Below are 26,884 nucleotides of genomic sequence, written 5' to 3'. Positions count from 1 at the left end.
GGAAGTGGATACAGTAGAGTCTTTTAAGGTACAAGGAGCATAGAAAAATAGAGGGCTCTGGGTAATTTCAAATGTAAGTGCATGTTCGGCACAGCATTGTGGGCTGAAGGCCTTGTATTGTGCTGTAGGTTTTCTATGTTAACCCTGACCAGCGCCAGATTCTGACCCATGACAGAGCCTGACCAACCCAACCTGGACCAGACCCTGACTAAAACCTGACCGTGAACCAACACTGGCCATAACAAATTCCAAAATCAGACTAAACCCATCCCCACATAGGGCCCAAATCTTGACCCACCCCTGACCCACCATTTGTTATTTTCTGACAGTGTCTCAAGTGAGTTGGGTATGTGCAATGTGTCCTTGTTTGGAGAAGGGAAAAGCTGGTTTGATGGAGGCATTGGGGAGGGATGATAGTGATGTATATGATGATAAGCAATATTAATGGAGTAGACGGCAAAGATTTTTATCCCAGAGTGTAGCTAATTGCATAGGGTCGATGTTAAAGTAATTGGAGGAAAGTATAGAGTGGGTAGCAGAGAATTGTGAGTATGTGGGTCGGCTTCCAGGGTAGTGATAGAGGCAGATACATTAGAGATGTTCAAGAGACTCTTAAGATAGACACATGGATGTAAGAAATATTGGGGGCTATGTGGGAAGAAAGGGTTAGATTGAAGTGTTTCCTGTTTTGAGGCAAATTAGGGTAGATATATCCAAAATGCCTGACAAGTTGTTTTCTTGGACCTTGTGTTAGGCTAATGCAGAATTTGTAGGGGCCCTAGCTCAAATTTTAAAGAAGTCCTCAGCTACAGGTGAGGTAGCAGTGGATTTAAAGATAGCTAATGCTGTTCCCTTAGTTAAGCAAGTTTGCTGATGATACTAAGCTGGGTGGCAGTGTGACATGTGATGAGGATGTTAGGAGAATTCAGGGTGACTTGGATAGGCTCGGTGAGTGGGCAGATACTTGGCAGATGATGCTTAATGTGAATAAGTGTGAAGTTATCCACTTTGGGAGTAAGAACAGGAAGGCAGATTATTATCTGAATGGTGTAAAGTTAGGTAAGGGAGAAATACAAAGAGATCTAGGAGTCCTTGTTCATCAGTCACTGAAGGTGAATGAGCAAGTGCAGCAGGCAGTGAAGAAGGCTAATGGAATGTTGGCCTTTATTACAAAAGGAATTGAGTACAAGAGCAAGGAAATCCTCTTGCATTTGTACAGGGCCCTGGTGAGACCACACCTGGAGTATTGTGTACAGTTTTGGTCTCCAGGGTTAAGGAAGGACATCCTGGCTGTAGAGGAAGTACAGTGTAGATTCACAAGGTTAATTCCTGGGATGTCAGGAATGTCTTACGCAGAGAGATTAGAGAGACTGGGCTTGTACACGCTGGAATTAAGGAGATTGAGAGGGGATCTGATTGCAACATATAAGATTATTAAGGGATTGGACAAGATAGAGGCAGGAAATCTGTTCCAGATGCTGGGAGAGAGTCCAGTACCAGAGAGCATGGTTTGAGAATAGGGGGTAGGTCATTTAGGACAGAGTTAAGGAAAAACTTCTTCTCCCAGAGAGATGTGGGTGTCTGGAATGCACTGCCTCGGAAGACGGTGGAGGCCAATTCTCTGGATGCTTTCAAGAAGGAGCTAGATAGGTATCTTATGGATAGGGGAATCAAGGGATATGGGGACAAGGCAGGAACCGGGTATTGATAGTAGCTGATCAGCCATGATCTCAAAATGGCAGTGCAGGCTCGAAGGGCCGAATGGTCTACTTCTGCACCTATTCTCTATTGTTTATTGTATATTGAAAGGTCAGAAGAATAAGTTGGGAAGTTAGAGGCTAGTGTGGGAAGGTTATTGGAAGGTATTCGATTGGGACTGGATACTTTGGATATGCAGCGATGGTCAACATGGTGTTGTGTATGATACGCCATGCTCAATCAATCTTACAGTTGTTTGAGGAAGTACCATGAATTTTGATGAAGGCAAGATAGTGGACCTTAGCAAGGTATTTGACAAGCTCATGCATGGGAGAAAGTTCAGTCACTTGGCATACATGATGGGGTACTAAATTTAATGAGACATTGCCTTTACAGGAGAAGCCAGAGAGTTGTGGTAGATGGTTGCCTCTCTGACCTGAGGCCTTTGACTAGTGGTGTGCCACAGGGATAGGTGCTGAATCTATTTTTATTGTAAGCTATATCAATGATCTGGATGATAGTGTAATAAACTGATTCAGGAAATTGGCAGATGACACCAAGGCTATCAAAGCTTGTAATGGGATCTGGAGCTGCTGAAAAATGGCAGATGGAATTTATTGCAGATGAATGCGAGGAATTGCACTTTGGGATGACAAACCAGGGGGGAACTTGCACGGTGTGTTTTTTTTTTTTGGCATTGAGGAGCGCAGGAGAACAAAGGAATCTCTGAGTACAGATTTATAATTCCTGGAATGCAGCATCACAGGTAGATATGGTCATTAAGATGGCTTTTCTCACAATGGCCTTCATAAGTCAAAGTACTGAGTACTGGAGCTATAGCATGTTATGTTGAAGTTATATAAGATATTGGTAGTCGTCCTAATTTGGAGTATTGTGTGAAGCCTTGGTCACCTACCTACAGGAAAGGTATCAATAAGATTGAAAGAATGTGGAGAAAATTTACAAGAATGTTGGCAGGACCTGAAATATAGGGGAAAGGTTGAATAGCTTAGGATTTTATTCTCTAGAACATTGAAGATTGAGAAAAGTTTTGATAGAGGAGCACAAAATTATGATGGGTATAGACAGGGTAAATTCAAGCAGGCTTTTTCCACAGAGTTAGGTGGAGGAGTGGGTAGGGTTGAGGAAAAAGTGAGCCTGCAGAGAGATTTTGGATGGTTTAGGGGAATGGGCAAAGAAGTGGCAAATGAAATACAATGTTGGAAAGTGTATGGTGTCATGTACCCTGTGACTGGGTTACTAAACCAGCAGAAATGGTATGATACGTTGGAGTCTGGTGGTACTGTAACTAAAAGTGTTTATTAGTAAACTAAGTAATACAGTATCAAAAATGCAAATATGCATATAAAACTGGTTAGCAATGATAAAATACAGAAGTGTAGGAATAAGAATCAAAACCAAGCTCTATCATAGTCTAGGGGTAAATGAATAGTCTTAAGGTAATGCAGAGTTCAGTTCAGTTCAGTTTGGGTTGAGGTAGTTGCTGTTGTGACGTTGGAGAGAGAGAGAGAGAGAGATGAGCAGCTGCAGCAGGCAAACCTTCCGTCGTCTTCTTATTCCGTTGTACCATTGTAGTCTCCGATTATGTCCCCTCCGTTCGAAGCCAGACTGTTCTTCAGTGGTGGGCTCGTCAACCAGGTGTAGGTGGACACACACACAGGCCCCCACTGGCCTGGTTTCACACACTGTGAGTCTCTGATCGATTCCCCCGAATCGATCCTCCAAGCCCCCACCTTCCTGTGGGTGCACAACACTCTTTCAGTGCCCAATGGCATGTCTGCCAGTGTCTCAGCAGACTGGTCTTTTATCTCTCCTGCCGGGGTACCAGCCATCATCAACTCCATGTCCATCAAACTGGGCCACTCCCTGCTGTCTCAGCAGGCACCTGGCATCACTCTGCTGTGTCAGTAGGGATTCACACAAGCAGGCAGAGTCCTTGGAAGTAAAGTCAACAATCAGCAAAGAAGCCATAATTTTAAATCCTTGTGTCTCTCTCATTATCAGCATGTGTAGCATGGAGCCTCTCCCCCTCTTTATCTCTCTCTCTTGTTAGCAGCATAGTTCAGGGGGAGTCAACTCTGGACCCCATCTCCCCATGGTTTTCTCATCACACATAACACCGCCACCCTTAAAAGAATTTTTATCGGGTGGGCAGAAATTCAATAGTAAGGCACATCACAAAGTCTAATATAATACAGATGCAGTCATTAACCAACAGAGTAACATAGATATAATTTCAAATCTAACATCTAGATAAACAATCAGCAATTACATTGTCAGTTCCCTTTACATGTTGTATCTATATATCAAATGCTTGTAACATGAGACTCCAACTTAATAACTTTTTATTCTTCATATTAGTCAAAAATGCCAATGGGTGGTGATCGGTATAAACTATCAATGGCTTCTGTGCTGGACAAATGTAAATCTCAAAATGCTGTAACGCCAGAATAAGTGACAGTAATTCTTTTTCTGCAGTGGAAGAATTTCTCTTGTGCATGTTGAACTTCCTAGAGAAATAAGCCACTGGGTGTTCAATTTCGTCCTCAGCTTTCTGCAGTAAGATTACCCCCGTAGCCTCGTCACTTGCATCGGTTGTCAGGGAGAAACGTTTTGAAAAGTCAGGTGCTTATAACACAGGGTGGTAACATAGTATAGTTTTCAGCCTCTCAAAGGCTTCTTGGCAAGGATTGCTCCACACAAACTTTTCATCCTTTTGCAAGAGCTTTGTTAGAGGGAGGGCAATATCTGCAAAGCTCTTGCAAAACTTCCGATAGTACCCCACCATTCCCAGAAACCTTCTCAGAACTCTCTTATTAGTTGGGACAGGAACCTCAGAAATAGCCTCTACTTTGGCCTGCACAGGGGCCAGCTGCCCCTGTCCTACCACATACCCCAGGCATGGCCGAACTCACTTTTGGCAAGGTTCACTGTGAGAATGGCTGCAGACATTCATTTACCCATTTCCTCCACAGCCTCAATGTGCTCATCCCATGTATTACTCCAAACCACTAAATTGTCAGTGTAAGCCCCTGTGTTCTTTAACCCTTTGGTCACTGAGTCAATCGTTCTCTGAAATGTCCCTGGAGCATCTTTCACTCCAAAAGGCAAGACATAATACTCATATAACCCTGATGGAGTGGCAAATACTGAAATTTCTCAAGCCCTGGCAGATAAAGGAACACACCAGTACCCTTTTAGCAAGTCAATCTTGGTGATGTATCTAGCCTTACCCACTTTATCAATGCAATCATCCACCCTTGGGATAGGGTAAGCATCAGTCTTTGTGATGGCATTCGCCTTCCTGTAATCTGTACAAAACCCTACACTACCTCGCATGGAGATGCCCAATCTGAGGAAGATTCCTGGATAATACCAGCAGCTGGCATGTGTTCAGTTTCTTTTTCCACTAGCTTGCTCTTTTCCAAATTCATCCGATAGGGGTGCTGTTTAATAGGCTGGGCTGAAGTAACAATAACATCATGTACTGTTCCCTTGCATCACCTCGGAATGTCTGGACATAAATCTGCTTGCTGGTTAATTAGTTTTGTCAACTGCTCCCTCTGTCCAGACTTCAAATGACTGACCTTATCAGCAAAATTGGCCAAAATAACAGAGTTTTCTAGTCTGGTGGGCACTATGTTTATCTATTCAAGATGCTCGGGCCCCTCATTATCAGTCCTTTCGGCCTCATTTGTTTTCGTGACAGCACTGACTGGCGCGGCTTTTGAATCATGATAACCTTTCAGCATATTAACGAGTACCAACTGGCTCAGCTTCCTCCTATCGGGGTGGTTTCAATAACATAGTTCAGAGAGTCTATTTTCTAAATTACCTTGTACGGACCTTGGAATCTTGCCTGCAGGGGGTTGGTCAGTAATGGGAGCAGAACCAAGACCTTATCGCCCACTTGAAATATCTGTTCTCGTTCTCGTCTATCATAACACTGCTTCATTTTAATTTGGGAGTCGCGTAGATTTTCCTTGGCAAGGTCACATATCCTGCTAAGCCTCTCTTGGAATTTCAAAACATAGTCAATCACATTGACTTGCACTGTCGGGTTCGACCATTTCTCTTTAAGTAAGGTCAGAGGTCCTCTGGGCCTATGACTGAAAACGAACTCAAATGGGCTGTACCCCAGTGATTCCTGAACCGTGTCCCTCACTGCAAATAGCAGAAGTGGCAATGCATCATCCCATTCTCGAGTATTTTCCTGACAGTAAGTTTTAATCATCGTCTTTAAGGTCATGTGGAATCTTTCCAATGCCCCTTGAGATTCTGGGTGGTAGGCGGAGGCCAAAATTTGTCTAGCTCCCATCTCAGACATCATCTGCCAGAATGTGCGGGATGTGAAGGTACTCCCCTGATCTGACTGAATCTGCCTAGGCAGCCATACAGTGGTGAAAAGTTTTATGAGTGCCTTTACCACCACGGGAGCTTTGATGTTCCCCGGGGCACAGCCTCCGGGAATCTAGTGGCAGCACACATAATGGTCATCACGTACTGCCGCCCACTCGCCGTTCCAGGCAGAGGACCCACAAAATCCACAATGACTCGGGAAAAAGGTTCCCCGAAGGTGGGTATCGGTCGAAGAGGTGCCTTAGGGATAGCCTGGTTCAGCTTTCCTACCACCTGACATGTGTGACACCTTCTACAATTGTTGATAATATCCTTCCTCATGTTTGGCCAGTAAAAGTCTCTCATAAAACTATCTATGGTCTTCCTCACTCCAAAATGTCCACCTAGGGGATCTTATAGGCCAGGTTCAAAATTTCATCCCGTTAAACCTTGTGGAACCACCACCTGGTGTACCACGGCTTAGTCCTCATCTGCCAGCATGGTGGTCAGCTTCCACTTTCTCATTAATACTCCCTCCTTCATAGAGTAGCCCACTAGTTCCTTCTTAATTCCCACTTCAGAGAGAGCGGTCTCCTTCAATGTCACCAGCTCCTCATCACATATCTGCTCCTTCATACGTTCCTTCCTCACTAATGGTACGTCCACCTCCTCTCCCTTACTTTCGTTAGCTCCACTATCCTCTTTCTTCTCATCCTTCAACCCCTCCTGGTGCAAGGCTGGTAAAAACATCTCAGCTAAATCAACACCGGACCCAGTTAAATTTGTGCCTGTCTCAGCCGCTTTTCTCGGCATGCTGCGGGTTATTGTGTAGGTGGGATAAATCTTGGAATTTATGGGCTGGTCTTCAGCATTTACAGGCTTGCTCGTCAGCTTCACTGCTGAGTACACGTCACCACCTGCAAGATCATTACCAAGTAAGATATCCACGTTGTCCATTGGTAGTTCAGACCACACCCCTTATGTGACTGGTCCAGATACCAAGTCACATTTCAGAAATATCTTGTGCAAAGGTTTGGCTTCAGTCCCTTGTCCGATACCTTTTATCACATTTACCTCCCTGGTCTCGGTCTCAGCACTGAATTCTAACACCTTTCCTAAAATCAATCACTGACAAGCCCCAGTGTCTCTCCAGATCCACAGTGGAACTGGGGTTGACCCCTTCTTTGCTGATACCAACCTGTCCAAAATAAACTTCTCGTGCCCCTCTTGAACTCTATCTGACCTCTCCTCCCTCATCAGTCTGTTGACAAACCCAATGCAGCCAGTCAGGGTTGTCGCCTTTCCCTTTTCCTGTCTCTTTCTTCGAGCCAGGCACTTATATGCTATGTGACCATCCTTCCCACAATTACAACACGTAAAGCTGGGAAACTTCCTTCCAGCCTGCTTTTCCTCCTCCTTACCCTTTCCACTAGTCCCCAGTTTATTCTCTGACTTAGCCAGTGGGCTTTCTCTACCGTCCCTACTGCCTCTCTGGTAGCTCTTATTTGGAGGAAATTTTATCTTGTGAGTTAAGGCATACTTGTCTGCTAACTTGGCAGTCACAGACAGAGTCTCTGCCTCTTTCCCATTCAAGTAAGTCCTCATACCCTCAGGGACGCAGCTTTTAAACTGCTCAATCAGCATCAGCTATTTCAGTTTATCAAAATCTCCAGTGACCCCTTTTGAGCCGCACCAGCATTCACAATACATTTGCATCTCATGGGCAAATTCTAAATATGTGCGGTCCCACGGCTTCCTCAAATTCCGGAACCTTTGCCAGTTTGCCTCTGGAACCAACTCGTACCTCCTCAGTATAGCCCTCTTTACTTCATCATAATCTTTAGACTCATCCATAGACAATGCTGAATAGGCTTGCTGAGCCTTCCCCCTAAGAACACTCGGTAACAGAACAGCCCACTTCTCCTTAGGCCAGTCCTGATTCATAGCAACTTGCTCAAAATGGAAGAAGTACCTATCAACATCCATCTCCTCAAATGGGGGTACCAACTTAACCTCCTGACCAATCTTGAACCCTCTGTTAGGGTCCACCATGTGTCCCCTGCCTGCAATGCTCGTAACTTATCCATCTCATACTGCCTTTCTTCCTCCCTTTCCTCTTGCTCTCTTTCCTTTTCCTCTTTCAACCTCTCACTCCTCCTTTCAGCCTCCTCAGACTCCAGCTTCATTAGTCAGAGCTCATGCTCCCCTTTCCTTTCTACCTCCTCCATCCTTAATCTCTCCACCTGAAGCTGAAGCTGAACCCCACTGGGTTTACTCTCGGGAAACATCTCCTGCTCCTCTTTGGAAAACACCCCCCCAGATACATAGTGGTCAACTATGACTCTCTGTATCTCTGACTGCCTCATTGCTGGTTTCACCCTCACAAGTTTCAACCATTCCGAAGTATTCAACAAGTCCAACTTTCTGGCATCCTCTAATGCCTCCGAAGTTAGTTCCCTTAGAAATTTGTCAATCTCCATTTCTGCTGACTACCTTTTTGGTCTCCTACACAACCAAATCAAATAAGGGAATTTTACCCCAATCAATTCAACAACCTCCCATTTTGAATGTCAAAATCCCGGACGAGCCCCCAATTTGTGACTTAACCCGTGACTGGGTTACTAAACCAGCAGAAATGGAATAATACGATGGAGTCTGGTGATACTGTAACTAAAGGTGTTTATTAGTAAACTAAGTAATACAGTATCAAAAATGCAAATATACCATAAATTGCAGACTATAAGCCGCTACTTTTTTCCCACGCTTTGAACACTGCAGCAACACTGCGGCCTATACTACGGTGCGGCTAATGCATGTTTTTTTTTTCATGCTGCCAAAAACATTTTGCCTCGTAACAGTAGACCAATAAAATTGATGAGTAGTTCACAGAGGTCCAATGAAATTGTACGATAAATCAAGCGCACTTTCACAATTAAATTATTGTAAATCAGTCATTTGTACTCACCCTCATCAACATGGAAAACACTCGAAGAAAAGCATATGATGCAGTTTTTAAGTTAAAGGCGATCAATCTGGCGGTTGAACAAGGAAATCAAGCTGCTGCACATAATCTTGGCATAAATGAATCGATGGAGAGACGGTGGAGACGCCAGCGTGAAGAACTGAGTCAATGCAAAAAGACGACAAAAGCTTTCAGAGGTAATCATAGCAGATGGCCCGAACTTGAAAACTTTCTTGAAGACTGGGTTAACACACAGAGAGCAGGCCGCCGCAGTGTTTCCACCATGCAGATCAGACTGAAGGCTAAAGCAATCGCCACCAAAATGAAAATCGAAGATTTTAGAGGTGGGCCATCGTGGTGTTTTAGATTTATGAGACAAAAAGGCCTGTCTGTCAGGGTACGCACAACTCTGTGTCAGCAGCTCCCTCCCGACCACGAGGAAAAACTTGCTAACTTCTCCACATTCACTCAAACAAAGATAGCGGAGAATTCCATCGGGCCAGATGATATCATAAATATGGATGAAGTACCTTTGGCATTTGACCTGCCTCTCACTCGGACTGTTAATAAAAAAGGTGACTCGTCCATCACACTGAAAACAAGTGGCCATGAGAGAATGCATTTTACTTGTGTTCTGAGCTGCACAGCATCTGGACTAAAGCTTCCACCGATGGTGATTTTTAAGCGGCTGACAATGAAAGTTCAGTGAAAGCTGCCATCAAGAGTACAAACTCAATTCCAGCTGTGATTCCTGGGGGCACCACGAAGTATTTGCAGCCACTGGACATCAGTGTGAACCGGGCATTTAAAGTGGCGCTGCGCGTTGAGTGGGAGGCTTGGATGACGAATGGCGAGAAATCCTTTACCAAAACAGGACGCATGCGAAGAGCATCTTTAACTCAAGTCTGCCAGTGGATCCTAAATGCGTGGAGCGGTGTCACAACATCCACCATCACCAACGGGTTTCGAAAGGCTGGACTGCTGCGTGATGAAGAGGACCGTGTGCGCTCAAGTGAGAGCGACAACGAAGAGACTGAAGTGAGTGACGAGATCCTGAGGTTGTTCAATTCGGACACTGAAGAAGAGGACTTTGATGGTTTTAGTGCGCAGGAGGAAGATGAAGAAGGCGATCAATAACTTTTCCTGGTAGGCTGCAGTATATATACATTTTTTTTTACCAGTCGTTAGGAGATATTGGAATGTTGTTCGTGCACTGTTCAGTAAAAAAGTATACGCAACATAATTTGTGTGTTACCGATACGTATGTATATTTAAAAGTAGCTGTGTTACAGGCACTGTTCGAAAAAAAAAGCATTTGTAATATGTATTTGTTTATGTTACCACACAGATTTAATTAAAAGTTAAGAAATCCTCACGTGTAATATCTTTCTGTGTAAATATCTCATATTACAACGTGGGACACCTGCGGCTTAAAATCTGGTGCGGCCTGTACAAGTACAAAATTGATTTTCTTTCTAAAATTAGAGCGTGTGGCTTTTAATCAGGTGCACTCTGTAGTCCGGAATCTACGGTACATATAAAACAGGTTAGCAATGATAAATACAGAAGTGTAGGAATAAGAATCAAAACCAAGCTCTATCGTAGTATAAGGGTAAATGAATAGTCTTAAGATAATGCAGAGTTTAGTTCAGTTCAGTTTGGGTTGAGGTAGTTGCTGTTGTGACGTTGGAGAGAGAGAAAGAGAGAGAGCGAGCGAGAGATGAGCAGCTGCAGCAGGAAAACCTTCCGTTGTCTTCTTGTTCCATTGTACCATTGTAGTAATCGATTATGACCCCTCCGTTCGAAGCCAGACCGTTCTACAGTGGTGGGCTTGTCACCCAGGCGTGGGTGGACACACACACAAGCCCCACCAGCCTGGTTTCACACACTGTGAGCCTCTGACTGATTCCCCCGAATTGATCCTCCAAGCCCCCACCTTCCTGTTGGTGCACAACACTCTTTCAGTGTCCAGTGGCATGTCTGCCTGTGTCTCAGCAGACTCATCTTTTATCTCTCCTGCCGGGGTACCAGCCATCCATCAACTCCATGTCCATCAAACAGGACCACTCCCTGCTGTCTCAGCAGGCACCTGGCATCACTCTGCTATGTCAGCAGGGATTCACACAAGCAGGCAGAGTCCTTGAAAGTCAACAATCAGCGAAAAAGCCATAATTTTAAATCCTTGTGTCTCTCTCATTATCAGCATGTGTAGCATGGCGCCTCTCCCCCTCTTTATCTCTCTCTCTCTCTCATTAGCAGCATACTTCAGGGGCAGTCAACTCTGAACCCCATCTCCCCATGGTTTTCTCATCACACATAACAATGGTCACGCACCTTGGTGGAAGAAGTAAACAGGCAGATTATTATTTAGATGGGGAGAGAATTCGAAATGCAGAGATGCAAAGGGATTTGGGAGCCCTTGTGCAGGATACCCTAAACCTCCAGGTTGAGTCGGTGGTGCAGAAGGTGAATGCAATGTTGGCATTTTGTTGTAAAGGTATAGAATATAAGAGCAGGGATGAGATGTTGAGGATCTATAAGGCACTCCTGAGACCACACTTGGAGTATCATGTGCAGTTTTGAGCTCCTTAATTTAGAAAGGATATACTAAAATTGGAAAGGGTTCAGAGAAGATCCACTAGAATGATCCCAGAAATGAAGGAGTTACCATAGGAGGAACTTCTGGCAGCTCTTGGGCTGTATTTCCTGGAGTTCAAGAGAATAAGGAGGGAATCTCATAGTAACATTCTGAATGTTAAAAGGCTTGAACAGATTAGATATGGCAAAGTTATTTCTCACGGTAGGGGAGACTAAGACTAGAAGGCATGACTTCAGGATTGAAGGACGTCCATTTGGAACAGAGATGCAGAGAAATTACTTTACTTAAAGGGTAGTAAATCTGTGGAGTTTGTTGCCACAAGCGGCTGTGGAGGCCAAGTCATTGGGTGCATTTAAGGCAGAGATAGATAGGTTCTTGATTAGCGAGGCCGTCAAATAGTATGGAGAGAAGGCAGAGGAGTGGGATGACTGGAAGAAGTGGATCAACCCATGATTGAATGGCAGAGTAGACTTGATGGGTCAAATGGCCTACTTCTGCTCCTATATCTTGTGGTCTTAAGGTCTAGGTTGGGTGAAACTAGAACTAGAGGCATGGGTTAAAGTTAAAAGGTGAACATGAGTGGGAATGTCTTCACTCAGAGGGTTGTGAGAGTGTGGAACAAGCTGTTAGTAGAAGCCATGGATGCAGGTTCAATTTCAGTATTTAAGAGAAATTGGGATAGGTACCAATGCAAGGCTCTTTCAGAAAGTAAAGAAGGCATAGGATCCAAGGAGACCTGAATGAAGAAGTAGAAGGGTGAATTAGTAAGTTTGCTGATGACACAAAAGTTGGAGGTGTTGTGGATAATCTGGAGGGTTGTCAGAGGTTACATTGGGACATTGTCAGAATGTAGAACTGGGCTGAGAAGTGGTAGTTGGACTTCAACCCCGATAAGTGTGAAGTGGTTCATTTTGATAGGTCCAGTTTGAAGACAGGATATCATATAAATGGTGAGACTCTTGGCAGTGTGGAGGATCTGAGAGATCATGGGGTCCATGTCGATAGGACACTCAAAGCTGCTCCACAGCTTGGCAGTGTTGTTAAGAAGCTGTATGGGTGTGTTGGCATTCATCAACCATGGGATTGAGTTCAAGAGCCAAGAGGTAATGTTACAGCTATATAAGACCTTGGTCAAACCCCATTTGGAGTACTGTGCTCAGTTCTGGTCACCTCACTACAAGAAGGATGTGGATACTATAGAGAGAGTACAGAGGAAATTTACAAGGATGTTGCCTGGATTGGAGGGCATACCTCATGAGTGAACTTGGCCTTTTCTCCTTCGTGTGACGGAGGATGAGAGGTAACATGGTAGAGATGTATAAGATGATGATGAGGGACTTTGATCACGTGGATAGCCAGAGGCTTCTTCCCAAGGCTGAAATGGCCAATATGAAGGGGCATAGTTTTAAGATGCTTGGAAATAGGTACCGAGGGGATGTCAGAGGTAAGTTTTTCACACGAAGAGTGGTGGGTGAGTGGAATGCATTGCCGGCAGTGGTGGGAAATGGATGCAGTAGGGTCTTCTAAGAGCCTCTTAGAAAGGTACATGGAGCTGAGAAATATAGAGGGATATGCACTAGGGAAATTCTAGGCAGTCTCTAGATTAGGTTACATGGTTGGCACAACATTGTGGGCCAAAGGGCCTGTAATGTGCTGTAATGTACATGGATGAGAGGATTATGGAAGGCTTTGTTCTGGATATAGGTTGATTAGACTAGATAGATTAACATTTTGGCACAGACAAGATCGGCCAAAGGGTCTGTTTCTGTGCTGTGGTGCTGTGTGACTCTATGATGTCTGATTGCACACACTGTTCTCAGTCCTGATTCACCAGCCTCTCAACCTTCTGAGTCTGTAACCCTGGTCAGGGGAAAAATCTTCAACAAACAAGAGAAAACCTCAGATACTGGAACTCCGAGCAACATGCACAAAATGCTGGAGGAACTCAGCAGGCCAGGCAGTATCTAGGAAAAGTGTGCAGTCAGCAATTCGGAAAGAAACCCTTCGATTGAGCAAATCATCTTCCCTGCCAAGCTCTTTAACATTTCCGCCCACCCTGTCTCTCCTCATCTGGCATACACTGAATCTCTGGAGACACAGGAGACAGCCGATACTGCAATCTGGAGCAACCCACAAACCACTGGAGGATCTCAGCAAGTCAGGCAGCATCTGTAGTAGGATGCGACGGTCAACGTTTCAAGTTGAGACCTCTGAGGAGGGACTTCTTCAGGACTTGGAGCGTGGTGCGAGTTGGAATGAGCTGTCAGCAAATGTGGTAGATGCAAGTTCAAAATTAGAATCAAGTTAAATATCACTGACAGAAGGAACAAAAGCATAGACTATTTTATAAAGAGAAAGAAAATTCAAAACTCCAAGGTACAAGAGGGTTTTGGGAGTCCTTGTGTAAGATTCCCTAAACTTGCAGGTTGAGTGGGTAGTGAGGAAGGAAAATGCAACGTTAACATTCGTTTTGAGAGGACTAGAGTATATGAGCAAGGATGGAATGTTCAAGCTTTTATAAAGAGCTGGTGAGGCCTCAGTGAGTATTGTTAACAAGTTTAGCCCCCTTATTAAGAAAGGATGTGCTGACATTGCAGAGTGTTCAGAGGAGGTTCTCAAGAATGATTATGGGAATGAAAGGCTTATCATATAAGGAGCATTTGATGGCTCTTGTCCGTTACTCACTGGAATTCAGAAGAATAAGGGAGATCTCATTCAAACTTATCGATTGTTGAAAGGCCTAGAGAGAGTATATGTGGAGAGTAGATTTCTTACAGTGGGGGAGTCTAGGATCAGAGGGTACAGCTGCAGAATAGAGAGACATTGTTTCAGAAAGGAGACACGAAGTAAATTCTTTAGCCAGAGAGTTGTTAATCTGGAATTTGTTGCCATGGGCAGTTTTGGAGTCCAATTCATTGGGTGTATTTAAAGCAGAGATTAGTCAGGGCTTGAAAAGTTTTGGGGAGCAGGCAGGAGAGGGAAAATGAATCAGCCATGATGAAATAGTGGAGCTGATTTGGTGTGCTGAATGGCCTAACTTGCTCCGATGTCTTACGGTAAAAAATAGTGTAGATTGTTGAGTCTGTTTCCCCAGGCAGTGGTAAGAAGAATATATGTGGTATGAAATTCAAAGCAGATCAGAGAGATCAGATTCAAGATTGTTTAATGTATTTTCCTGCACATACAGTAAGTGTAAAGGAGAACAAAATAATTATTACTCCGGATCTGGTTAGGCAAAAAACCCATGAAAGATAAAGAATACAATAATATTTTTTTAAAAAGTCAATAAATAGAAATACATTAGATTTCTTTTATACAAAGATTGATTGCATGTCCATAAAGTGCTGCCAAGCTGCACAGGAGGTGAATGACAGGAAGCAATAAAGTACTGGTGCTGAGCAACACAAAGGAGGCAGTGGATGAAGGCACATTTATCATGTTTATAAGTTATCTTGAATAGGTACGGATAGGAAATGCATGGATCTACATGAGCCTAATGCAAATGATGGGCCTAGAGTAAACAGACAACACGATGAGTCTGCATGAGGTGGATTAAAAGCCCATTTCTCTCGTGTGTGGTTCTATGGTTCAATTACTAAAGAACAACAGATTACTCAAGCATAGGATCCCTCTAATAAATCCATGTTGACACTGCTTTCTTTCCTGGCTGTTGTGTTATTAGATAATGACTGCATGCAGGTGTGTCAGGTAATTCAGAACACCAGCCTTTATTGCAAAGGGTATATTATTGCCAAGTCTATTGTCATGTATGTGGGCAGGTACGGGTACAATAAAAACTTGCTTGCAGCAGTCTCACAGACATGTCAGTTCAGACACCACACAGATCATAAAATACACAGTACCCTGAAGGGACCAAGAAAACAAAAGAAGGTATTTGGTGAAAAAAAGCAGAATCAGAGCCAAGTCTACTGAAGTGCAAGAGGGGCCCTGGTTGACTCAAAAATTAAAAAGCCTGGATATGGGGAGGATGTTTCCTATAGTGTGAGAGACGAGGACCAGAGGGCACAGCCTCAGAAAAGAAGAGTGTCCCCTTTAGAATGGAGATAAAGAGGAATTTCTTTAGCCAGAGGGCAGTGAACCTATGGAATCATTGCCACGGATGGCCGTGGAAATCATCATTAGATATATTTAAAATGGAGCTTAATAGTTTCTTGATTAGTAAGGGTGTCAAAGTTTATAGGGAGAAGGTATGAGAATGGGGTTGAGGGCAGGGAGGATAATAAATCAGCATTAATGGAATGACAGAGCAAATTCCATTGGCTGAATGGCCTAATTCTGCCCCTATGTCTTATGGTATTATGGTCTTATGGCTCAAGAACCTGATGGTGGAAAAAAAGTAACTGTTCCCGATCTCAGGCTCCTGAAAATCCTGTATTTTGCATAAATGGAATGAGTATTGTTACTGCTTTATAGAAACTGGAATACTATGCATAAATTTGATTCCTATACTAAAGATACTGTTTTTTTTTGCCTGGAAGCAGCATAAAGAAGGTTCATTAGGTGACACATGGAGTCACAGAGCTCTACAACATAAAAACAGGCCATTCAGCCCATCTATTCTAATCCAGCATGGTCCCATCTATCTGTACCTGAAACATGAACTGTAGTTTTTTTCCATAGATGCTGCCTGGCCTGCTGAGTTCCTCCAGCATTTTGTGTGTGTTGATCTGGGTTCAATTGCAGCATTTAAGAGAAGTTTAGATGTACATGCATTGGATGGGTATGGAGGGCTGTGGTCCAAGGGAGCTTTCTCTAACTCCACCTTCTCTGCTTCTCTCTCACACTCCACCCATCCTCTCCCCCTCTACACTTTGTTTTCTTATCCCTCTGTTCACCTTTCTCTCCTCTCTTCATCTCTCTTGCTCCCTCTCTCAATTTCTCCCTACACTCCCGTACCCTCTCTGCCCCTCCTTCTCTCTACAGAAGCGTCATTGACGGAGCTGAAAAGGACCCTGTGTCACATTCGGGAGCTGGATGATGTCCTGCTGAAGGATGTGGGTGACAAGATCAAGCAGGATGGCAGGTACCAGCCTAAGTAAGGATCCTGGGTGATCATTCAGCAGGAGGTCTCCTCGAACCTACCCAGGACACAGGGCTAGAGCATTCATGTTCAGCATAGGGTCACCTTCAACCATGCCCAGGGCACAAGGCCAAGGCAATCATGGTCAGCTCAAGCTCACTTCACATTATACTGAGGGCACAGGGCTGGGCAATCATGGACAAAACGTTGTCCCTTCAAACCATACCCAGAGTGAACAAATTACCCTGATCAGCTCTGAAAGGGAATGTGCAGAACTGCAGGATAGGGTATGTGTAGAGACTGTGGGACTGGAGATGTACAGGGACTATGGGGCTGGGAATGTACAGGGACTCTGGAGTGGGAATGTGCAGTGACAGTGGGACTGGGAATGTAGAGGGACTCTGGGATACAGAATGTACAGGGGCTCAGGACTGGGAATGTAGAGGGACTCTGGGATACAGAATGTACAGGAGCTCAGGACTGGGAATGTACAGGAACTCAAGGATCAACAGTGTACAGCTTTGCCAGGACTGGGAATGTGGATGGTCTCCAGGATAAGGAATGTACAAGGACTCAGTGATAGGGAATGTATGGGGAATCAGCGATAGGGAACGTATGGGGAATCAGCGATAGGGAATGTAAAGGGACTGTGCGACTGGGAATTTACTGGGTCTCCTGGTCTGGGAATGTACAGAGGCTCTGGGATAGTGAATGTAGAGGGACTCAGGGACAAAAAATGAGGATGGACTCCAGAACGGGAATGTGGAGGGACTCTGAGATAGGAACCTATCTCAGGGACTCCAGGACTAGTGTAACATTCCGGTTCTGTCGGCTGTGTGAGTTTAGTGTAAGTTGGAGGATCAGTGGGATCTTGAGGTCTGAGTCCACAGGATGCTCAAAGCTGCTGCACAGATTGACTCTGTGGTTAAGAAGGCATACGGTGTATTGGCCTTCATCAATCGTGGGATTGAGTTTAAGAGCCGAGAGGTAATGTTGCAGCTATATAGAACCCTGGTCAGACCCCACTTGGAGTACTGTGCTCAGTTCTGGTCGCCTCACTACAGGAAGGATGTGGAAACTATAGAAAGGGTGCAGAGGAGATTTACAAGGATGTTGCCTGGATTGGGGAGCACGCCTTATGAAAACAGGTTGAGTGATCTCAGCCTTTTCTCCTTGGAGCGACAGAGGATGAGAAGTGAGCTGACAGAGGTGTATAAGATGATGAGAGGCATTGATCGTGTGCATAGTCAGAGGCTTTTTCCCAGGGCTGAAATGGTTGCCACAAGAGGGCACAGGCTTAAGGTGCTGCGGAGTAGGTACAGAGGAGACATTGGGTAAGATTTTTTACTCAGAGAGTGGTGAGAGCGTGGAATGGGCTGCCGGCGACAGTGGTGGAGGCGGGTACGATAGGGTCTTTTAAGAGACTTTTGGATGGGTACATGGAGCTTAGAAAAATAGGGGGCCATGGGTAAACCTAGTAATTTCTAAGGTAGGGACATGTTCGGCACAACTTTGTGGGCAAAGGGCCAGTATTGTGCAGTAGATTTTCTATGTTTCTAAGTCACACTCTGGCTCTGCCAAACTGGGAAATTGAAGTGCAAACCCCCCAGATCCCCCTGTTCATGTGGATGCTGCGTGATTTGTTACCCTGTTACAAATAAGTACCATGGAATAACAGACACTACACTGCATACAATTAAAAGGTTTAGCTTTATAATTCTTAATTTGACTATAGGGTTAATAAAGAAAAAGCAAAAATAGAAAAGGGCTCATTTTAAATGAAATAGTCTAATGAGCACAAGTTGGAGCTCACAGTTTCCCCTTCGTCAATTCTCCTTTGATTCTCTGTGCTTCATCAAATCCCGGCCCCACTCTGCGTCGACTCCTCCGACCTCTTCTCTCTTCTCCCGTCTCAAAAGCCCCAAGCTCAACCTTAGTGTCCTTCACCAGAGAAACCCCACCCCCCGAATCCATTCATCCCGACTGGATGGCAAACATTTCTCCTATCTCTTATCTTCAACAGTAACCCAGACAAGCAGCTTACGTAGAGAACAGAAAAGCATAACAGAGAAAAAATATGAACCATGTGAACTAGGACATTACACTAGGAACGCGGAGGAAATTTGGAACTGGGAATGTACAGGCACTCCAGGACTGGGATGGTATAGAGATTCTGGGATAGGGAATGTACAGGGATTCTGGGACTGGGGATGTATAGGGACTCTGTGACAGGTAATGTAGTGGCATACCAGGACTGGGAATGTACAGGAACTCTGGGGTTGTGTATGCACAGGCAACCCAGTACAGGGAATGTGGAGGTCTCCATTACTTGAAATGTTTGGGGAATTCAGGACTGGGAATATGCAGGTACTCCGGGACTGCGAAATAATGGTACTCTGGGACTGGGTATATACAGGTATTACAAAACTGGGAACGTAGAGGTGTATAAAATTATGATGGGTATAGATAGACCATAAGACCATAAGACAAAGGAGCAGAAGTCGGCCATTCGGCTCATTGAGTCTGCTCCACCATTTCATCATGAGCTGATCCAAACTCCCCCTTAGTCCCATTCAAAATGCTGGTGGAACACAGCAGGCCACGCAGCTTCTATAGGGAGAAGTGCTGTCGATGTTTCGGGCCAAGACCCTTCATCAGGACTAACTGAAAGGAAAGATAGTAAGAGATTTGAAAGTAGGAGGGGGTGGGGAAAATACGAAATCATAGGAAGGGGTGGGGTGAAGCTGAGAGCCAGAAAGGTGATTGGCAGAAGGGATGCAGAGGCTAGGGAGAAAGAAAGGGGGAGGGGAGCACCAGAGGGAGATGGAGAACAGGCAGAGTGATGGGCAGAGAGAGAAAGAAAAAAAGGAGGGGAAAAAAACAAACAAAAAAAACTAAATATGTCAGGGATGGGGTAAGAAAGGGAGGAGGGGCATTAACGGAAGTTAGAGAAGTCAATGTTCATGCCATCAGGTTGGAGGCTACCCAGCCCGTACATAAGGTGTTGTTCCTCCAACCTGAGTTTGGATTCATTGTGACAGTAGAGGAGGCCATGGATAGACATATCAGAATGGGAATGGGATGTGGAAGTAAAATGTGTGGCCACTGGGAGATACTGCTTTCTCTGGCAGACCGAGCGTAGGTGTTCAGCGAAACGGTCTCCCAGTCTGCGTCGGGTCTCACCAATATATAAAAGACCACACCGGGAGCACCGGACGCAGTATACCACACCAGCCGACTCACAGGTGAAGTGTCGCCTCACCTGGAAGGACTGTCTGAGGCCCTGAATGGTGGTGAGGAAGGAAGTGTAAGGGCAGGTGTAGCACTTGTTCTGCTTGCAAGGATAAGTGCCAGGAGGGAGATCGGTGGGAAGGGATGGGGGGGATGAATGGACAAGGGAGTCGCGTGGGGAGTGATCCCTGTGGAAAGCAGAAGGGGGGGAGGGAAAGATGTGCTTGGTAGTGGGATCCCGTTGGAGGTGGCGGAAATTACGGAGAATAATGCGTTGGATCCGGAGGTTGGTGGGGTGGTAGGTGAGGACAAAGGGGAATCTATCCCGAGTGGAGTGGTGGGTGGATGGAGTGAGGGCAGATGTGTGGGAAATGGGAGAGATGCGTTTGAGAGCAGAACTTTTTTTTGTTTTTTTTTTCCTTCCCTATTTTTTCTTTCTCTCTCTGCCCATTACTCTGCCTGTTCTCCATCTCCCTCTGGTGCTCCCCTCCCCCTTTCTTTCTCCCTAGCCTCTGTATCCCTTCTGCCAAACACCTTTCCGGCTCTCAGCTTCACCCCACCCCCTCTGGTCTTCTCCTATCATTTCCCATTTTCCCCTCCCCCTCCTACTTTCAAATCTCTTACTCTCTTTCCTTTCAGTTAGTCCTGATGAAGGGTCTCGGCCTGAAATGTCGACAGCGCTTCTCCCTATAGAAGCTGCCTGGCCTGCTGTGTTCCACCAGCATTTTGTGTGTGTTGCTTGAATTTCCAGCATCTGCAGATTTCCTCGTGTTTGCCTTTAGTCGCATTCCCCCGCTTTCTCACCATAGCCTTTGATGTCCTGACTACTCAGATACCTATCCATCTCTGCCTTAAATACACCCAATGACTTGGCCTCCACTGGCAACAAATTCCATAGATTCACCACCCTCTGGCTAAAAATTTTTTTCACATCTCTTTTCTCAATGGGCGCCCTGCAATCCTCAAGTCATGTCCTCTCGTACTAGATTCCCCCCACCATGGGAAAAAACTTTGCTACATCCACTCTGTCCATGCCTTTCAACATTCGAAATGTTTCTGTGAGGTCCGCCCTCTTTCTTCTAAATTCCAAGGAGTGCAGTCCAAGAGCAGTCAAACGTTCCTCGTATGTTAACCCTCTCATTCCCAGAATCATTCTAGTGAATCTTCTCTGAACCCTCTCCAATATCAGCACATCCTTTCTTAAATAAGGAGCCCAAAACTGCACGCAGTATTCCAAGTGAGGTCTTACCAGTGCCTTATAGAGCCTCAGCATCACAACCCTGCTCCTATACATTATTCCTCTAGAAATGAATGCAAGCAGGCTTTTTCCACTGAGGCTAGGGGAGAAAAAAAAAACAGAGGACATGGGTTAAGGGTGAAGGGGGAAAGTTTAAAGGGAACATTAGGGGGAGTTCCTTCACACAGAGAGTAGTGGGAGTGTGGAATGAGCTGCCTGTTGAAGTGGTGAATGCAGGCTCACTTTTAACATTTAAGAAAAACTTGGACAGGTACATAGATGAGAAGTGTATGGAGGGATATGGTCCAGGTGCAGGTCAGTGGGACTAGGCAGAAAAATGGTTCGGCACAGCCAAGAAGGGCCAGAAGGCCTGTTTCTGTGCTGTAATGTTCTATGGTTCTATGGTACAGGAACTCCGGGACAGGTAATGTACTGGGACTCTGATATGGGGAATATACAGCAACTCTGGGATTGGGAATGTGCAGCAACATCAGGACAGGGAATGTACAGGGATCCTGGGTTAAGGAATGTACAGGGTCTCTGGGACTGGGAATGTACAGGGATCCCCAGTCAGAGAATGTGGTGGGACTCAAAGACTGGGAATGTGGATGGAATTTGGGACTGTGAATGTACAGGCTTTCCAGGATAGGGAATGTATATGGACTATGAGATAGGGATGTACAGGGTCTCCTGGACTGGGAATGTACAAGGAATCAGATTGGAAAATACGAGGTCTCCAGGTCAGGGAATGTGATAGAACTCTGGGACTGGACACGTGGAGGGAATTCAGAACTGAGGATGTACAGGGACTCTGGGACTAGGATTATACAGGGGCTTTGGGAGTGGAGATGTAGAAGGGATTTGGGACTGGATTGTATAGGGTCTCCAGGATGGTGAATTGCAGGGATACCAGGACAGTGAATGTACAGGGACTTCGGGACTGGGAATGTACAGGGGTTCTGGGACTGTGAATGTGGAGGAATTCCCAACCAGGGAATGTACATGGACCCTAGGACTGGGATTATGGAGGTTCTCTGGGACTGGAACTGTACACTGTGACAAGTAATGTACAGGGACTTGAGGACAAGGAATGTACAGTGTCTTCAGGATGTGGAATGTACCGGGACTTCGGGACTGGGAATGTGAAAGGACTGCAGGATAGGGACTGCATAGGGACTGAAGGATAAGGATTGTACAGGGACTCTGGGACTGGGAATGTGCAGGACCTTTGGATCTGACAATATACCAGGATTCTGGGATTGCGAATGTACATGGGCTCCAGAATAGGGAGTATACAGGGACTCCTGCACTGGAAACATACTGGGACTCCAGGAAATGTAATGTTCTGTGACTGTGTGACTGGGACTGGGAATGTACAGGGACTCTGGGATAGGAAATATACTGTGACTCCAAGACTGGGAATGGGAGGGAATTCAGTGGGGCAGAGGATTGAGAATGCACAGGGACTCTGGGACTGGGGATCTACAGGGACTGCAGGATTGGGAATGTGGATTGAATCTATGACTGGGAATGTGGAAGGAATTTGGTACTGAGATTATGCACGGACTAAGGGACTGTGAATGTACAGGAATCTGGGAATAGGAATAAAAGGGGCCTTTTCTGGTTGGCTGCCAGTGACTGGTGGTGTTCCTCAGGGGTCAGTATTGGGCCTGCTACTTTTCACATTGTTTGTCAGTGATTTGGATAATGGAACTGATGGCTTTATGGCAAAATTTGTGGATGATATGATGATAGGTGGAGGGGTAGGTAGTTGCAGCAGGACTTAGGCAAATTGGAACAATAGGCAATCGGTAGAGATTGTTAAAAGCACCAAATTTCTAGGTGTTCACTTGGGGCAGAATCTCACCTGGTCCCTCAACACCAGCTCCATAACAAAGAAAGCCCAGCAGTGTCTCTACTTTCTGTGAAGGCTGAGGGAAGTCCATCTCCCACCCTCCATCCTCATCACATTCTACAGGGATTGTATTGAGAGCATCCTGAGTAGCTGCATCACTGCCTGGTTCGGAAATTGCACCATCTCGGATTGCAAGACCCTGCAGCGGATAGTGAGGTCAGCTGAGAAGATCATCAGGGTCTCTCTTCCTGCCAACACAGACATTTACTCTACACACTGCATCCGCAAAGCAAACAACTTTATGAAGGACCCCATGCACCCCTCATACAAACTCTTCTCCCTCCTGCCATCTGGGAAAAGGCACCGAAGCATTCGGGCTCTCACGACCAGACTATGTAACAGTTTCTTCCACCAAGCCATCAGACTCCTCAATACCCAGAGCCTGGACTGACACCTTACTGCTCTATTGTCCTGTTTATTATTTATTGTAATGCCTGCACTGTTTTATGCACTTTATACTGTTACGTACCCCGTAACTGGGTCACTTACCAGCAAAGATAGAGAGGTCCGTTGAAGTCTGATGGTACTATTTTTAATGGTATTTATTGATAAAAATACACAAAAATAATATCAATGCAAACATACATATAATATATGTCGTCAATACTAAATCTAAAAGTGCGGGTATAATAATAATCAATAAGAAATAGCTCTAAAGTTGTCTAGGGGATAATGTATTGTCCGATGGAAATATAAAAGTCACTCAAGTTCATTCAAGCTGCAGCTTTTGGTTGGAGAGAGGGACGGATTAAAACTTGCCCATTCCTTTTATGATGTCGATCCTTTGAGAGTCGTTGGGGCTGATTTATCCTTTGTTGTTAGCTAAAGCCGTTCTTCCGTGGCAAGACCCACCAATTCCGAGGCAAATGGAAAAAGACGCACGTGGGCTTTTCCACTGGCTTTCGCTATTACGCTGTTGCAGGAGTTCTAGCATTTCTTCTGGTGCTTCTGAAGGGGCAGTTCCCCAGACCCTCTTTTATCCTGACTCACAGGGTCTCAGATGTCAATCAGGTTGGGATGATGCAATCCCTCCACCAACCTGGGGGTTCATTGCCTGGGGGCTTCGATGAATCGTACAGTACTCAATACACAACTCTGTCTCCAAGAGATAATGGTCGTTAACCATGGCTTTGTCTCTCGGAGGCCCAGGACACATTCCAAACGTTGAGGAATCTGCATGTCTCTCTTTCATTTCCTGGGTCTCCTGACCCAAATCAATAGTGATCCCACGATTCGCAAAAAGCAGGGGGCCACAGGTGTAACATCCCCTTTCTTCAACGCATTTTTACCATCGGTAAAAACGAAGTAATACAAAGTCTTACAGGATTTTAGAATCTAACACAATACAAAAGTTTTTTTTCTACAGAGTAATACAGTTATACATTCAATTCAGCATCTAGATAGTTACCGATTACATTGTCACTTCCGTTAATATCTTAACATCTTGTACCTTACTAAAGTCTTGTAGCATCAGACTCCAATTTAATAACCACTTATTTTTAGGTCTTATTTCTCTTTAGCAAACAAACCTAAAGAGTTGTGATCTTAGCTTATGGGTACACTACAAAAATTCATGCAAATACTAATCTTTATATTGCTTTCAAACTTAACAGGCAGGCTTCCATGGGGGTTGTCTTTTATTATTCACATGCTTTGTCGAAATCCCTTAAAACCGGCTTCTGCCATTTAAAAATGGCGTCCCATTAACCCTTGCCTCTTTTCCGGTTAATTCCCACATGGGGAGCTTGGGCACCCTGGCAAAATAGGCTTTCGCCCGCTCCTTCCATAGGAGTTATTTTATCAACAATGTGTTCCAAACTTAGACCACTTCCCGAATTTCCACCCAATTCTTTAATTTTATGCAAGTTGCTAGGTTTCTCTTTGGGACCCTTGAGGCTATTAGTTTTCAGTTTAAATTCTGCCTTTTCACACCACACTCTTGACTAACAATAGTGTGTGGGGCCCCGTTACCTTCCAACTCAACCTGTAATTGATTCACAGGCTTTGTGGTACCACACCATTGTCTCTGTAGCCTGATTGCTGCTTTTGATATCAGTCCAGCCTTTAAATTTTCTTCATTCAATTTGGGAACTACATATTTCCCTTCTCCTTCAATAATAATATTCATCTCCACACTAACTTTTAACACACCTTCGAGCACAAACACCTGGGAACTCTCACTTCCCACTTTTACCAAGGTTAACCCTTTCTTCACTGAACCAAGTCTATCTGACCCACAAGGACTGCATTCCTTTTCAACTGAATCAAATACCTCAGACTTTTTCTGAGCTCCATTACTAGGTTCAGTACCACATGCATCCACATCTTGGACACACTCAAACGGGACATTTGCCTTTTCCAGGCTTTCAATACCCGTACCCGGTCCAAATTCTAAATTCTCCTGATTCTCCCAGCTACTCTCTGGGCAACTCCCTTCTGGAGTAAACTCAACCCCGCGGGCTGAAACAATCTCATCTGCCAACCCAGCAGACTTCTTCAAGGTAAGGGCACCCTTTTCATCTAGGACTGCCCTCATTTCATTATCGGGAACACCTTTAGAATTTTCAACTTCTTCAAACAGTTCTGCCAAACCAGACAGATCATCCATGTCCAACTCTGGACCTTTTAACTGCTCTATCTGCTTCTCATCTTTATTTCGTGCCTCTAGAACTTTTCTCCTCGCTAAGAGCAGGTCTACCTCCTCTCCCTTACTCTCTTTCACTTTACTACTCTTCCTTTTACCACCCTCTAAACCCTCTTGGTACAGGGTCAGTAAAAACGTCTCGGCAAAATCGATACTGGCTGGATTTAAACTGCTCTTGTTCTCAGCTGCCTTTCTCGACATGCTGCGAGTGACCGCGCATGTGGGATAGATCTTGGAACCTAGGGGCTGGGCCGCAACACTCACCGGCCGGCTCGTCAGCTTCATTGCTGACCAAACCTTACCGCCGGCTAAATCGTTACCAAGAAGGACGTCGGCATCAGTTCTTGGGAATTCTGATCGCACCCCTATTTCAACTGGTCCAGATACCAGCTCACAATCCATAATGACCTTATGCAAGGGCACCATTTCCATCTCTTTTCCTATTCCTTTCACAGCTACCATTCCCGTCTTGTAACCAAAATCCAGTACCTTACTGCTGATAGTTCAGCCCCCGTGTCTCTCCAGATCCATACTGGAACTGGTGTGTCTCCCTCCCACACAGACACGGTTCCGTTTGACAGACAAGTCTCAGACCCTTCTCGTACTCTGTCTACCCGGGCTCTCTTGTCGATTTACTGATTACCACAGCACATCCAATAGGGACTGCTGCTTTCCCTTTCCTCGGAGCAAAGCACCTAGATGCAATGTGCCCCCCCCCTTTCCACAATTAAAACAGGTCAAGTCCGGAAATCTCTGGCCGTCTTGCCTTTCCCCCTCAATCTTACCACTAGCTCCCGGCGGAACCTCTGCCTCAGCCGGCGGGCTTTCTCTATCGTTCCCACGGTCTCTCTGGTAACTTATATTCGAGGAAAACTTTATCTTGTGGGTTAGGGCATATTCATCTGTGAACCTAGCAAATTCTGAGATGGACTTATTCGGCTTCTCATTCAAATACATCCGGATATCCTCCGAAACACAACCTTTAAATTCCTCAATCAGAATTAACTCCCTGAGATGCCAAAAATCTTCCTCTGCTATTTCTGCTGTACACCAACAGTCCAAGAGCACACCCTTCTCATAGGCAAACTCGGTATACGTCTGATTCCACCCTTTCTTTAAATTTCTGAACTTTTGTCTATACGCTTCAGGTACCAATTCATAACTCCGGAAAATGGCCGCTTTTACTTTGTCATAACTC

At 45.1% G+C, this 26,884-nt stretch overlaps 1 protein-coding gene across 6 annotated transcripts in view; it reads left to right on the top strand.

Moving 5' to 3' along the window:
* LOC132395239 (IQ motif and ankyrin repeat domain-containing protein 1-like) overlaps positions 1–26,884 on the top strand; it is a 180,641-nt gene that overhangs the window by 128,524 nt on the left and 25,233 nt on the right. For 3 of the 6 annotated variants that reach the window (XM_059971551.1, XM_059971548.1, XM_059971549.1), the window contains one exon: positions 16,563–16,674. The exons of 1 other annotated variant lie outside the window; for it this stretch is intronic. In XM_059971551.1, coding sequence (XP_059827534.1) covers positions 16,563–16,674 — 112 coding nt within the window. The remainder of the gene's footprint in view (positions 1–16,562; positions 16,675–26,884) is intronic. 2 more of the 6 variants (XM_059971553.1, XM_059971550.1) reach the window with 1 other exon arrangement.

This window comes from Hypanus sabinus, chromosome 6 (assembly GCF_030144855.1).
Source record: "Hypanus sabinus isolate sHypSab1 chromosome 6, sHypSab1.hap1, whole genome shotgun sequence".
NCBI lineage: Eukaryota > Metazoa > Chordata > Chondrichthyes > Myliobatiformes > Dasyatidae > Hypanus > Hypanus sabinus.
The sequence above is the reverse complement of the archived record's forward strand: the minus strand, read 5'-3'. Positions and strand labels throughout refer to the sequence as shown.